This window comes from Drosophila montana, unplaced genomic scaffold (assembly GCF_035044405.1).
Source record: "Drosophila montana isolate Dmon_TW-CO22-7 unplaced genomic scaffold, ASM3504440v1 contig_1264_1, whole genome shotgun sequence".
NCBI classification, from domain to species: Eukaryota; Metazoa; Arthropoda; class Insecta; order Diptera; family Drosophilidae; genus Drosophila; species Drosophila montana.
Genome location: NW_026996243.1, coordinates 31,965 through 48,241, shown reverse-complemented (window position 1 = coordinate 48,241; position 16,277 = coordinate 31,965). Strand labels below are relative to the sequence as shown.

General features: G+C 36.6%; 1 protein-coding gene and 1 long non-coding RNA gene across 2 annotated transcripts in view; one reads left to right on the top strand and one right to left on the bottom strand.

Annotated features, from left to right (window-relative positions):
* Positions 1-999: 999 nt before the first annotated feature.
* The window catches only part of Gycbeta100B (guanylate cyclase soluble subunit beta-1-like), a gene marked incomplete at its 5' end in the record, with an annotated part of 47,237 nt that continues 31,959 nt past the window's right edge, over positions 1,000-16,277 (bottom strand). Inside the window, 2 exons of the mRNA XM_064680372.1 lie at positions 1,000-1,636; positions 12,220-12,826. Coding sequence (XP_064536442.1) covers positions 12,496-12,826 — 331 coding nt within the window. The remainder of the gene's footprint in view (positions 1,637-12,219; positions 12,827-16,277) is intronic.
* LOC135426768 (uncharacterized) lies at positions 3,328-3,853 on the top strand. The gene is made up of 2 exons (XR_010435957.1): positions 3,328-3,444; positions 3,555-3,853. It is a non-coding gene; the product is annotated as an uncharacterized LOC135426768 (long non-coding RNA).

Sequence of the window (16,277 nt, the reverse complement as noted above, 5' to 3'; positions counted from 1 at the left end):
ACCTGTTGGAAGAAGAGGGTTCAGGGTATCTCCTAGTCGGGAGCTCCCGTCTAGAACCACTTACTTATTTGTACTGTTTAAGTTCAGCGTTGGATTCATTCGAAACTTCGCTTGGATACATTTATGAGTATTTCAACATATTCCAGCTATGAGCTACCAGCAAAAAAATGTTTACTTTTAGGGTTCAATTAGATATTTTATTTATGTTTAGTTTCTGGTTACATATATTTGTAGGAATATATTTTATAATGTAAGGTTTAACATATTTAACATTTACACATTACATAGAGCAAGACAGAGTCAGACTAAACGAGAGAATACATAGGGACAGTGATTTCCTTTAATCTTTAGTTCCTAATTTACAACAATTATATTTCTTAACCTTCCATATGATCTCTCAATCTGATCCCCAACTCTATATAAAACACTTGCAACAAACGAACAGCTCTATTCAATCTATAGTCAAAACTGATTTTGTTTTTTACAGGTCTTACACGAACTTTCAGCCGAACATTTAAGTATTTAATAGATGCATTTGTCACATCTTTCTTTGTATATATTTATTCATATAGCTTCCTATAGCTGTGATTATACTGTTGCTCATATTTGATATCGTGTGATTATAATGTCTGGGGCTTATAGTTGGTTTATTCTTTCATATTTTTAAATGTGATGGCTTAAGAACTATAAAGCTATTTTCAGTTTTAGGTATAGTACTCGTAGAGATTTTTCTTCATAACACTTAAATATGTATTATGCCAATAGTTTTTATAAATTTACATCGAATTTCACAAGCAATATAGTTAGTATTGTATTTATTTTTCGGTTTTGTTGTTGTTCTGGATGTGCTAGGTTTTATTTGGTTCTTTTGGTATTTTTTTTCGGTTAGTTGTTTGCTTAAGATAGTTGAGTTTTATTTGCTGTGGGATTTACAATCAATTTCGGTATATATTCGAAATATATTTGGTATTTATTTGATATTTTGGTACTTATTTAGTATTTTTGGTTATCATATTATTTTCTTGTGAAAGATTTGCTCTTTGGTGCATTTGAGTGTGCTAACCTTTTTGTTTCTGGTCAATAGCCCTGTATAGAAGTTGTGCAATGCTGTTTTGTGAATTCTGAAATCGTTTCAGCGTTAAGTAACCCCCGTCTATATCATCTAATATGCTACTGATGTTTTTTTTCTTTAGGTGCTTTTTGTTATACTTAAATATGTATATGTATTTTGCTTAATCAAAGTCCAAAAACAATTGTGGATTAGAATATTTGCCTTACATGTTTTGCTCATAGAAATTTTTACAGTTCTTCTTCATGAGTGGCTTTTTGAAAGAAATTTCATTTTTGTATAGTTAGTTTTATATGTCTGAGTAGTGTCTACATAAATTACATCTATAGTACAAAGCACAAAAAGTTCAGCCTAAGAAACCATCACAAAGTAGAAAAATAATTATTAAATCGCATCTCGTTTTATACACACTCAAGAAGCCTCGACGAATACAAATATTTAACTCATTTCTCATTTTTATACAGTTGAAACATGCACACACACACACATACATATATATATTTCTCTTTACTTACTAATTACAACGTACGAGTAGTTATAGCTTGGATTCCCTTGAATTTCCGATTTCTGGAAAGAGAGAACAGAAAGGAAGATATATAAAATGTTGATAAAGTGAATTTAACTAAAAAATTAAAATGTTGGAAACGGGGCAAGTTATCGAATATCGGAAACAAACTCGATCTGCGCGGGGACTAGGAGGACCTACAGCTAATAACTTCAAGTCTCTCGCTCTTATAGGTTCTGAGATCCTTGCGTTCATACATACGGACGGACGGACAGACAGACAGACGGACATGGCTAGATCGACTCGGCTATTGATGCTGATCAAGAATATATATACTTTATGGGGTCGGAGATGCTTCTTTCTACCTGTTACATACATTTACACAAATACAATATACCCTAAGTCAATAGACGTAAATGACGTTTCTCAAGATACCATTCTTTTTTTGTTGCTATTTTAGGTTAGATAACAGGTCATCTGCTAGTCAAGCATGTATATTTTTTAGTTATTTTTATTTTTTGATGCTTTCCAAGCGCTTACAATTCAATTTTAACCCTTTACGGCCAATTACGCTGCCAGCCGAGTCAGGCCAGGCCCGGCCAGGTCACGCCTAACCGAGCCGGGCTACCAGTGTCAATGTCAAAGTTGAAACCTGACCGCAACGTGGAAACTTTTGTTGTATGCCTCGTTGTGTATGCCAACTGTGTGCGGCGGGCCAGCCCAAAAACAAACTACAAAGGCGCAAAACAACTTTTGATTGCCAAAAAAAAAAAACATTCCAAACGCGGCATGTACCGTTATCATTATTTTCGTCAGTTCCAGCGTCTGCAACATAAAATTAAAAATTGCAATCACGTAATTTTTCACTACGCAGGGTAACGAAAGCTCAAAGGTCTGCCAAGAGCGCGATTATTTATAACGTTAGCTGAAGATTTTTATAGGGCTTTTTCTTTCCCTTCCTAAGCTCTCTCGTGACTAGCAGGGAAAGGGGTAAATATCACAAGGTGTTGTTATCTTATGTGACACGGAATGCTCATAAGAACTTCTGTCTACCTCTCCACGCATCAATTAAAAAAAAACGTTCGAACCAAATCCCTGCCCTTAGTTTCGGTTCGTGAACCTGATGCTCTGCAGTTCTCTTGGTTCAACCATTGATTTGTTATATGTTTACAATATTGGTCAAAGTTACGGGTCGGCATTTTACTTTAAGAACTGGTTTACTTAAACGTTCGGTATATAGATTGTAAATAATTCCAGTTCTAGTTTCGAAAACGAAACATATTCTACAAAATATAGCTCAATAGATAAATATTTATAGGTATATTAATGCAAGAATAGTATTATTTTTTAGTTCGCTTTTGGGCACACTGTTTAGAAAGTGTTGCCTTAAAATATACATATGTAAATATTAGGAAAAAGGGTAAGTTTTGTAGGCTATGAAGACCTGTAGCTGCTGGCTAGATAGCTTGATTAATTTTTAGGTCGATTTTTATTTAGTGCGAATTGTACAGAATATTCAAATAAATGTTATTTGCTTGTTTTGTAAAGTGTAACCGCATATTGTTATTTAGCTGTCAATTCTTTTACATATCTGGCATAGCGAAAATATAAAATACTGTTAAAATATGTGACAAAGAAATTTTATGTTCGAGTCACACTGGGTTAAACAACGTCAACTAGAAATAAATTCAATTAATTTTTGGTAAAGAAACCTTTTAGTGTCCAGATATTGAGTGTAAATGTTTGAAAGCGTTTAAAGCTTAAATGCAGCAACAGCATGACAATTGCCGGGATTTAAATTCGAAGGCGATTTGGGGGCGGGAACCGAGTGGCTCTGAGTGCTGATCGTAATTGCACATGCATGTAAACGGTAAGCCGTTGACAGGCGCACACACAATCACACCCAAACACACACACACACACACACACACGTACAAACAACGAGAGAGTGACACGCTAAGCAATTTAACAATTTTACAGACAATTAAACAACAACATGCTGCTCTCCGGTCCTGGTTCGGGGTCCTTGCGGACGGCATGTGTCCTTGAGGCCGAGCTGTCATTGAATTGACTGGCCCGCTCTCCACTTGGCTTAAATGTACTTGCATCTACGGCTTGGCCAGCACATAAACTATCGATTAGTTGAATGGGCAAAAATAGCAGCCAAGTGGCTTGTGGCACTTCGGGCGGACACAGCTGGCAGGTCGCTCTGGCTCAGCCCCGGCTCAGATGCTACACTGTATAACAAATTGAATTAAAATTGTAAATATCAGAACAAACACGCTCGCGCGAACTTTATGCGGCCCACAAATCAAATGCACGAGCCGAGCCCCTGTGACTGCATGCCAAATGTTGCGCATACGCTCCGTTGGCCGCCCAAAAGTGCTGAACTGGTCTGCCAAAGCCGTAAGCTGTTGTGCATGTCGTGCAAAAATGTGGCGTTAAAAGGATAACAAAAGCTGCCCTCAATGTTGCCGTTGCTGTTGATATTGATGTTAACTTTGGGGGCGTATTGCTTTATATTTCACAGTTTTACAATTTTTCATTTGTCTCGTTTTGTCTCGGTTTTTTTCTTTTTTGTTTTTTATTTTTTTTTGCTGGTGTTCTCGATTTGTGGCCCTGAAACAAAAGCCAGCGCATAGAGATAATACATTTATTTTAAATCAATAATATTTTTTTTTTGCAATGTGATATTCGAAATTGCTTTGGATGGTTTACGCTTGAGAATAGAATGAAATGAAATATAATAGAATGGAATATAGTTGTACGCGTGGTTAAGCCTGTGTAGCTGTTGCTTTTGTGTTATTTGAGCATATAATAAATATAATAAATTAGCTGTGTTATTCGGCGTTGCCCAGCGTAGATTGACAAACTGATATTATCCACTAAAAATTAGTAAATTGTTGTTTTGCAAATGCATAAGGTAGACTCTTGGTCAGCACGTTGAGCTGATTCAACCCAGCCAGCTCCTCTTATCCATCTCTCCCTTTTGTGCTTGGCTTTTTTAAGCATAGCTCGAGAATTATAAGCGCTAAATACACCAAACTTGGTGTGTAAGTTCCCGTTTACACGGATTAAGAATGTTAAACTTTTTCGATACCTCAACACATTTCCCAAAAAGTTGGAAAAGTTCCTTTGTAAAGTTCGAACCTTGTGCGCTGGTATATGCGCACTTTTGCAAGCCATATTTTAACCTTGAATTTCATAAAATTCGGATTATAAACACCTCAGTTAATTAGGAATGCAGTTCCCATACAGTGTGTGGGCAAGAGAAAGAAGAAGCATAACCGCCGCAAAAAGTTCTCTGCAAGCGGCGTGCGTGCGTGTGCATGTGAATGTTTTTTTTGCGTATTTATGCATGTGTGGAAGAGGAAGTTAGAATGTTTGTAAGCGCAGCTGGGCTTGGGTTTTCTCTGTGGGCAATGCCAACTAGCGTACTTTTACTTTCCATATATATTTATTTCAAAGAAAACCTTTCGGCTTTTGTTCTATACATTTAAGTTCATTTGTAAAGTTGAAGAAACCATCAAGTTGTATGTTGACAAATATATTAGTTTGTTTTGGCATTAATTCAACAAATTTCCAAATAAAATATTTTCTATTTCTGAGAAATTCTCTGCAGTCACAAAGTATCTATAGCATACTTTCATTGGCATCTTAATGTACAACAAATGAGTGCGAATTCCTCTCGAAGTTGCTTTGTTAAGATGAAATATATTATTTCTAATTTGAATTTAAATTTTAACAAACGAAAATGTGTTTAATTGCCTGTTGTTGGCTTGGGTTAAGGTGAAATCTCTTTGTCTTGGCCTCTTTTGTTATTTCAGAATAAGAAATATTTTAATAGCAAGCAGTTGTGAGTTTTCTTAATAAATACTGACGACGCTGGTTCAAACCCTAAGCACTGATGATATCTCAGCCAAAGGTCATTGAAATTAGTGTTATTCAAAAGTAATGTCGATATATCCAGGTGATGGATAGACATGATCTACATCAAAACAGTCAAACAGCATTTGAATAGCGGGGATGCTAGTTCAAACCTTTGACTTCTGTTATATTAGCAGCCAGAGGACTGACTGATTGCTGATTAGAACGCAAACTGAAATTTTACTGTAGTTACCTTAAAAGCGAATGCAAAGTTGTCTGAACAATTTTTTAGTTACCATCAAACTCATTTCCCAACATGTTTCATTTGTGTTTTACACTTCTCGGAAATCCATAGCTCACGGGTGGAAAATGGAAGCCAATCAATATTCATAGGATTCAAACATATTTTCACTTATGTATACTTTTGTTTTTTTTTAGCGAGCAATGGAAATAAAAGAATATTAATTTATGCAATGTCGTGCTATGCCCGCATGCATTCAATATTCTAGATTACATCACTTTTTTCAAGTGCCATTTAGTTTTTAACACTGTATAGCTGGCAAGCACACCACAAGCTGGCGTAACAAATGCAAGCGCATCGAGGTTCAATTAAATATGCAAAGCTTGAACCAAATTGATTTGTTATAGGCAACATTTGGAAGCATTTCGAGTTGGCTTCACTTGCAACGACTAGCAGCAGCTGTGGCTGCAGCAAATTGTGTGGCTGTTGCAGGGGCCAAGACAGGGGCAGGGACTGCGGCCTGGCAATGTATGCAAATGAAAGGCGTCTGTTTGCCAACGCAGACAACTGACTGTCTGTCTGTCTATCTGAAGGGAGTGTGGGAAGGGCTTGATAGGGCTTTTAGTTAATGTTGTTGCTAAATTGTGCATTGGTTGTGTGTGCGGGTGTGTGTGTGTTTGTGTCTGCGGGCGTTTCAACTTTAATTGAAATTAGTGCCGAGTTTTCGATTAAGTCCTGACTCGCATGTTTGAACAGGTTCAGTTGGATGGGGGGTTGGATGGCAGGCTGGTTGAACAAATGTTAGGTTATGTTTGCGTAAACCCTATGTTGACTGTGACCAAATTTGAATTGCGTCAAGTTGACAATCGCTTTGGGAACTTAACTTTGATGTACTTTTTACACAGGGTCGGTTCCGAGGCAAACAATTTAATGGAGCTGGGAAAAGAGTGCGGCCACTTTATGGACACAACTACTATATAGAGCTGCCAGGTATCATTTATTAATGCCGTAGATGAGACCATAAAACTTTTGGTGCTGCATGCTGCAAGTGGCAATAATCAAATAGCAAAAGTTTTCGCAAACTAACCGCAAGGCGCAAACTTAGCTGGAACCCTATGCGGCTATCATGGGGTTGGCAGGAGTCTCGGTAAGACCCCAGCTGCCTATTTTAACTTTTATTTGCCCAAGGTAAGCAAAGGGTAAATGTTTGAGAAAAATAAATAAAAAGCAGAAGAGGATTCTTTTTAGGCATGCCGAAGCTTAAATGATCTTAAGGGCATACTACTTTACAAATAATTTATTTAGCTTATTTGAGTTTATCAATTTCGACCGGTTCTTTCTATAAAGCTATACAATATACTAGTCCGATGTTGATGAGATTTTGTTTACATCGTAGACGTCTCCTTCTATGTGTTACACATTTCACGACAAACTTATAATACTCACTACAAGGGTATAAAAATAATTCAATCTAAAAAGTCTCTTTGGGATGGTTCTTGAGCCCTTGGCCCTTACGAGCTTTTCAACGTGTGCCAACGTGTCAGTTGTCTCTATTAAAATGCGCAACACATACCGCAAAAGTTTGTCGCCTCTTGCAACCCTTTTTTTTGTTTTTTGTTTTCTTTTGAAGCACTCACTAATTTTGCATTACATACACGGCGTATACGTAATTTTTGCCTGACTGACACATAAGTTGTCACGCCTGAATGTCTGCCGCACCGGATGCAGCACCCGGGCACACATTATCATCATTGACATGGTCGTTGTCATCAGCATTAACGTTAGACATATTATTATCTGACTCAACTTTTTTGCCTTGTAATTTATTTTTTTGCTCCTCAACGTTTTTTTAACATCCGTCATAAGTGATTTGCCTGGGCGGGGCATATTAGCTATGTGAAGTTGTTTGAAATGCTTGGGAAGAGGAATAACTGATTACATAATATTAATTGCGTACAAATAAAATATATAAGGAATATAAGATAAAGGTCACGTCAAATTGGAGCTTAGTTTAGATGAATTGAGGTATATTCGATTAAGAGCTTTGAAATATTGGAGATTATATGATAATCAGAACCCAGCTGAACAAATTAAATGCCAAACTTTAGTAGTATATACCTTAATATTCCTGTAAGGATATGTTTTTTAGTGTTTTTGTTCTCTTAAAAGTCTTGAAGTATATTACTGTTTGATAACGGTTGTAGGATATTTGAATTCCGGCGTAACTTTAACAACCCGTTTAACTCATATTAAGATTAAATTCATTAACTTGCTCAAAGTCTTAAATTTTTCTTGTATAATTTGTATATATTTCTTTATTTTATTGCTTTTTTTTTAATCAGCATATTAAGATCTTATGGAATATATTAATATTCGATAATTACAGAGTCCTAAATACTAATTACCAAGAAAGAGCGAAGAAGCTTTCATACATTTTATTCTTTGTAAATTTTTTCCCATTCACTGATAATAGCTCAGATTATTTTTAGATGCTCGATGAATAGCTCCAATGACAATAATAATAATTAAAAACAAACTCCGGTGTGTGGCTAAAGTTTAAAATGTATTGCAAATCAGCTTTTTATCTGCAAGAGCATTTAAGCTTCGGCATGCCTAAAATAAATATTACCTATTTTATTCCCTCTTCCCCCTGGCCTACTGACTTAAGCGCACAACTAGCAGCAGCAGCAGCAGTAGCTTTGCCTCTGACATTTTGTCGTCGGCGGCTCATCGCAATCATAATTTCCATCTTTATGAAATTTTAATGAGAAAAGCCCAACTCGAACTGGAAGAAAAAGCATCAGCAGCAGCAGCAGGAGCAGAAGAAGAAGAAGCCTGTCACTTGCAATTTCAAATAAATTTTGTATGAGGCTCACACGCAATGGCCTTGAAAAAGGACAGGATACCACGGCCAGGCTCAGGCTCAGGGTCGAGGCCCAGCCCCAGGATCAGAGTCAGTCCAGAGTTGATGTTGTATTTAGTTAGGCAAATATTTATTTGATTGGTTTCGGGATTCGCATTTGTGTGTATTTGAAATGTAAGCAACGCGAACAGAAAACCAAATTGTGCGAGAAAAAAACATGAGAAAAGAAATAAGAAAAGGCAATATATAAAATATATATTGATGGATGCGAATTGCTGCGGAAATCTAAAGAAATCTCCAAGCAGGCATCAAATGATAAATGAGTGTGGCACGAATTGCAAGTGGCCCAAAGCGGCCAGGCAGGCCTAATTAAGAGCTCATTAAAGTTGCATTTCGCAGCAGGTCAAAGCGGCCTTTGAATGAATGAATGAGCGTTGAATTAGTGAATGCATTCCCTTAAATTAATTACAGCTGCAAAGGTAATTAAAGGGGCAAAACGTAGCATAAGCAAAGCACTCAGCTTTGCCCTCAATATCGAATAGAAATATAACTTGAAGAGCTTCAAATTTTAAAGAGGATACAACAAAATGAACGCCAAGCCAAGACTGGCGACCTGCGGCAACATCCTGCTCAAATAAGCCGGATGTGAAGTATAAATAAAAGCTAAATAGAAGAAATGAAGAACATTTTTTAGAGAGCAGCCAGGCAGCAGCTGCTGGGTTAAGGGTTGGCTGTGGGGGCAACCGGATGCTTAGAGCAGACAGTGTGACGAAAGTATTGCTGCCATCTTTTTTCCTTTTTATTTATTTCTTCTTTTTTTTTTGACTAAAGCCAACGAAGCATATTTAATATGGTTTCCTGTTGGACAGTCAAGATTATTTATTCCGTGTTTCCAAAGAGGAATTGGGTGTATATTGGATTATGCAAGTCTTTTAGCGACACCATAAAGGCAAGACGAAACGTATTTGGAAAACGGTTATATGCAGCTTTCTTCATATTTTTATTTTTTTAAGATCTTTGTGAAGACCCAGGCTGCAAAATCTGAAACCTTGTTTTCGAAGCTGTAAAAGAAATAATTAATTCGTAATTCAAGTGCGGAAAATGGGTGAAAATCAGGCTTTTGCATCTATTTGTTTAGTATTTCGATCGTTATTCACCCTAATTCTAACGATCCATGTTTAATTTTATTTTGAACTTTCTTCTCTGATTTAGGTGGAAAAGTTATGGTATGGGTTAATTATAATGTGTGAACATTTCATTAATTAAATTTAAAGAAAAACCTTGTTTGACCAAACGACGTTTTATACCTTTTACAATTAAGACTTTCACTCAATCCCACCGCCGCTTTTTTAGGCCACAAGGCTTTTCCCAGGTATTGTGTATTTTTATTTAAGTGTGCACAGAGCAACTCGCAGTCGAAAACTTTCATTCTTAAACCACCCCAATTCTGTGCTTCTAAGACCTTAATTTCAATCTCTTGTGCTGCCTGCATTCGTTATGAATGCAAATGAGCTGCTGACCGTAACAGAAATGTGATTTATATAAATTATGAGAAATGTGCTTAACAAACATTTCGTTTACCCTTTTTAATTATTATTTGCAGGCAAAAGAAATGATATAAATAAGGCAGAAGCAAGAGAATTGCGACAACTAATCAATGTTAATCCATTTCTAACGAGGCATCGTTAGGGGCACACACACCCGTACACACCCGCACACACACTTGTATGGCATCATCATCAAAATGCCTTTCCACTTGCAAGTCATGAAATTGCATTGTTGTTGTTGTTGTTGTTGTTGCTGTTATTGTTATTGTTATTGTTAGCATTTAACGATAATGTGCGCATATCGAGGCCATAAACAGACATTGAGAGCCAATATAAAATGCTCTGCCCACAATACACAGCCCAGAGTCACTTTCCAAAACAAATCTGTATGCAAGTCTATAAGGAGCTCTCGACATATTTGTTTCTCTAGCCTTATTTGTATCTGTATCTGTATCTGTGCCTGCGCCTGGGTCGGCTCGTGGGCGTTTAATGCGATTCGCTTTGCCTCAATGTCATATACATTAACAAAGTTTTCGGGCTGAAGATAAACTTGAGTTATATTCTGGCGAGGGTCGCTGTTAAATTGTTAGCAAAAAGTATTTTCTCTGTTAAAAAGTAAAAAGTATTTTCTCTATTAATGATTGTGCAGCATATTTTAAAAGTTATCCTTTTGTTTCTACAGTTTCCACAATTTGTGCTCAATAGAAACTTCAAAAGTTATCTGGTTAAAAAAAAGTTCTCAATATGGTATCGAAACTTCTGAAACTACTCAAAAATGTACAGAAACGCAAGGCTTCTTAACATAAATGTAGCTCCATCAAGGATATCAAGCAAGGCTAATGTTAAATTTTTGTGTCAGCTGTAAACAGGTGGAAAGCTTACTTAAAAGACTAAAGGAAGACCCTATCTAATTTTTAAAGGCGGGAAGCCCAATTGCCTCAGATAAACCTATGTGTAACTTATTTCTCTGTTGTTTATATGATATATTAGGTAATACTTAGTGCTTTTTAATCATTACAAGCTCAAGTAATTCGAGTTTCGAGCACTCTTTTCTTAAGTAAACTCATTAAGTAAACTAAATTGTAAACAACACCCTTTTATATGCATTACTGTTTTTCTGTGTTTTGTAATTCTTAACAAGCACTCCTAGAGGCAATAGGAAAATCTCTTAGGTTCATTGAATAGATATTTGGATTTTTTATATTATAATAAAAGTTAAAAGCAGTAACCTTAACTGCTGCATTAGTTTTTTAAGCTGCCCTCGTCAATTTACATATATTTGCTGTTTGTTCCATGGCATCCTTTCTGCTACTGCGGTTGTTTGTTTATGCCAAATATTTGATATGAAAATATGTGTTAAATTCCAAAGCTGGTGCTCTTTCTTTCCAGCGCCCAGAAAGGCCCGTTTTGTTGTGGCTCTGTTATGCCTATCCATTTATATACATATACATATATACATATATATTTTATATAGATATATAGCAGGAGGCTGGCCAAACTTTTGTAAACAAAAGCAAACAATTCGCTTGGCGCTGTTGACAATCCTTTGGCAGCGCCGCAAAGTATGCTCCAAAATTTGAGAGACGAGACTTGGGCTTGGGTTCAAGTTCGGTGGCTGCTGCTGCTGAAGTGCAGATATATATATATATATATATATATATATGTATAAATGTTTAACTGTTTGCCATATTATGGCTTTTATATTGAGTTGTTTTAGACTTATCTAGTTTACTGCACAAGCAGCGAGGCTTTTGGGCAAACAGCATGAAAACTTGTACAGGATATGTGCGTTTGCTTTTATGGCCCGACAGCAAATCGTGTTTGGTTGAGTTTGCAGCGATAACACTTTAACAAATGGCTAACGTCTATGGGTGGGGCATAAAAATGATACATAATGCTAATTTTGTACTGCAGAGACACGGTTTTGATTTATGCAGTACAAATAAGCCTTGTAAATATGCCCATAAATTACGTATACGCTGCGTAATCGCTGAAGACATGTAAATCATTTGTAAACTAACTTGTGTGGGCGTGTCCCATAGACACTAACTCCATTTTCTTTCTCCCTCTCTCTCGCCCTAGCTTCTTTTGTGAGGTTACAGCTGTAAGAGCATTAACATAAATTACCTTGCACAACGATCCAGCGATGCCTGATGCCAACTTCTTCAGCCGCAATGTGGCAGCAGCAGCAGCAGTCGCACACACACACACACTCACACTTACACACGCAGATGCACACAAGGATGCGAGCCAAGACAGCACAAATACATTGAAATGAAGTGGTTAAGTGGCCAAGTCACACACACACGCACACACACACACAATCAGTTGGATAGTCGCTTGGCTGCTGAAGTCGAGGAGTTGCACGTAGATTTACAGTATATTTGCATCCTTTTGCATTTCCTATGCATCTGAGGGCGCCACAGGACCCGTTGCGGCTGCTCCCCCACCACTGGCACCGCCGCCACCGCCGGTACTGCCGCTCGCCGAGGATGTACGTGAGACACTGGCATGTCCCATGCCCATGACCAGCCGCTGCGTTGTGGCCGTTGGCGTTGTGGGCTGCAGCTGCGGCGAGTCGAGGCTGCCATTGCCGCTGCTGCTGGCGTTTAGTGCGCTGGTGGCACGTGTCAGGAACCAGCAGTCCATCGGTGTCGGCTTGCCTTTCATGATGACCGGGCCGCGGTACTCCAGATTAAATGAATCATCCTCGTTGATCTCCTGGCACAGCAGCCTGCAAAATATAAAAACAGACAAAATACAAAATCAGCAATCAAAAGTTTGGTCTACATTAGTCGACTTGCTTCAAGTATATCATTAAAGGATACTCGCGTGCAGCTGCCTCGACAGTGCTTGGCAGAGATTTGAATTACGACCACTTCACATACCCAACGAATGCGCCCCGGAGATAAAGATGGAGCCCACAATTGACAGCAATTTATTGCAAGCACTTGGCTAATGTATGTCAACATATAGACGCACATAACATACGTGCACCCGGGCAGCTTCTCGAGTGCCAGCCTTGGTTCGTAGATGATGGTAAATGATTTCAGCATTGCATTTTCGACCGCAGCCTGAAAATATTTTCTATCCATGGCTGCAAATGCAAATTTAATATTGCTCCACAAGGTTGTGCTGGACTGGTAGATACCCTGAACCTAGCGTCGTGCTGCTTTTGCATCTTCTTCGCTTTGTTTAATGCTTTGGCATTCATTTATTCTTGAATAACTTCTGTATTTATGTTCCGATACTTACGAAATTTTCGGGGCTAAAATATGACACTCATTTTTGTAAATACCAAAGCCTGCATATTTTGAAAGTGCACACTCTATGTGAGACTATGTCAACCAAATCTGAGGTCTCTAGCTCTTATAAGCTCCGATATAGGCTCGAGACTCAAGATTTCAATATCATAACATAATCCGGACTACTTCTTTAAACGTCTTTTAGTTCGATGTATTCCTAAATACTAAAAGACGGATAGACATCCAGACACACATCGACTCAGTTTGTAGATCTAATTAAGAATGCATATTTTTTATCTGCCGAGTCGTCTTCTTCTGTCTGTTGCCGTTATAAGAAGATATGGTAATATTACCATTTTCAATAGACGAGTCTAACTTAGTTCAATTTGTCAATTATTTTATTAAGAAACCAATAACTTTAATCATTAAATTTAATTTTTTTTTTCTTCTTTTAATTTTATGTTTTGCTCACATAGTTAATTGCTTTTTGTGCATTATATTTATTTCCTGTCATCAATTTATGCAGATTTTTGCATTGTGTGCTTTTCCATTGAATTTATTACACTATTTCCCATTTCCACCCCATTTTATTTTTATTTTCTGAACAGAGCATAATATTAAATTTGTCTGGCTGCGTACGTGGCGCTTGCTGTGGTCACATTTCCGTTTCCGTTTCGTGCAGCCACAACATTTTATATAAATACGGCAGACAACAAGTGCACGCGTGTGTGTCTGTGTGTGAGTAAATGTTGGGGTACATTGCATCATGTACTTGATTATAGTGCTCAATAACTGATTGCATACACATTTAATTCAATTAATTGACAGTTTTTCACAGCTCGCCACTCGGTTTGCATTACGGCCACAATTTCAACGGACCAGCGGACCTTTAAATTAATGAAGCATTCGTTTCGGGACGGAGCATAAAAATCGCAGGTAATATTTATGACTTTTACGTATTTTAATGAAGTGCACTTAATGATGCACATTGCACTCAGCCAAGAAGTCGTTAAATTCTTGCCCGTACGCATACAATGTCTGCTATGGGGCATAACAAAGTTATGCAAAGCTGCTCTGAGTCTTAATGTTAGTTAGATATCAACATTCGATAACATTCAGTCTATAAGCTTATCGTACTGGGAGAGACTTTAAGAGCTAGAGACAAAGAGTGTTTTCTCTAAAATGCCTTGGTTAAAAATAAAAAACTTTTCAAATTTTTAATAGAGATCGAATTTTTGTATAGGAAAATGTTTGCGGCTTGCAATATTTTTGTTAGAACGAACAATATCAAAATAAAAGTTAAATTGTATAATTTAAATTTGAAAATTTAAGTCACAGAACTTTTGAACCAAAACGTGTATCATGGAACCAATTGGAGCGATTGGTTCATACTATCAGCTGAACTAGTTAACTCGATAAGCTCTTGCAAGTATAATTTTTCTTTTAAATTTCTTCTTTTTATATAATTAACTACATCATGCTTAAATTATGTACAAATTACAGAGTATCCTGCAGTCTCTCACCTTCGAATCGTACATTTTTGCTCGTGCACATGAAATCAGACAATCAACCACTCCATCTTCTTCTTGCCCAAGTGAATGGGTTTAATTAATGTCTTCATTAAAATACACATTTGCACGGTGGGTCATTTTCAGAGTAAATATTTAAGATATCGTGTAAATACAAAGCGTGTAATATGAATATTTAAGCTCTGTAATTGATATGCAAGCGTTAAAGATACAGAACAGCTAAAATAAATACTCGAATGGATGGTAAATATTGTCATATTGTTTTATGTTTAATTGCATATATTGGCCTCTCTCATATCGGTCTTGAATTATTTTCAAGAACCGCAATTCAATTAACATATGCAAATAAATAAAATTGTGTAAAAAAATATATATAAAAAATTAATAAAATGCAACGGAACTAAAGGATTTCTGTTAATAAATTGTACACAACAGCTGCTTTTATTTAAATGTTGTGAACGGTAAGCACTTAAATCAATTAAAATAACCCCAATGTAATTCACATGTGCAAATAAATAAAAAGGTAACGATGAATTTTGGCCAAAGATTTACAAAAACTATAAAAAGATTGGTATCCATCGATTTTAACAAAAGAAATTCCTTTTTCGGGGCATATTTAATGTATCTTTTTGATTCATCTACGGATCAGATATTTTTTTAATTTTTCTTGAATTTTTAATGTCAAAGCCTGTGTGCTTCATTAGGTCTTCTTTGTCATATCCCTTTTTCAAAATATCTTTAATTTGATTATTTCAATGATTAAACAATGTAAGCCTTACAATATTGACACAAATTTATAAAATAATATGTGCCAGATTGAAGTATGTAATGTTTAAATTTTAACAGCATGCAAATATCCCATAATACTTTTTTTTGGCAATGTATTATATCGAAATGAGTTTTTTTTAATTTTTAGTTGTATTGTAATCCACTGATCGATCATGTATATATTATATTAAGTGAGCGTAATATAAATATTAAAAAATATTAAAAAATGTTAAATAATTACGCACTGCAGTCCTAATAAAGCGAATTGTTACAAGAGAGTGAGATAGAGCTCTCTGCAGAGTTCTAGAATGTGTGAGGGTGGGTAAGAGACCTGTTTCGTATGGTGGGTTGCCAAGAAGAGAGCAGAAGAGAGTTAGCGCGTGGGAAAAAGGTAAGAACAGCTGAGCGCTAGACCTGAAATTTTAGATATGTATGTTCTGTGGGGCTGCTACTCAGTTGTTTAACGGCGTTTGAACAGCGCGAATTATTGTATTGGTTGGCGCGTTCGTTTGACAATGCATTAAAGAAGCGAAGTTGGCTGGCTATAAAATATATAAAAGAACATCTAGTCGGTATTTGAAAACAATGTGATATGATTACAAATACTAAAATTAATAGAATATGCAATTCGATTTAGTTGATT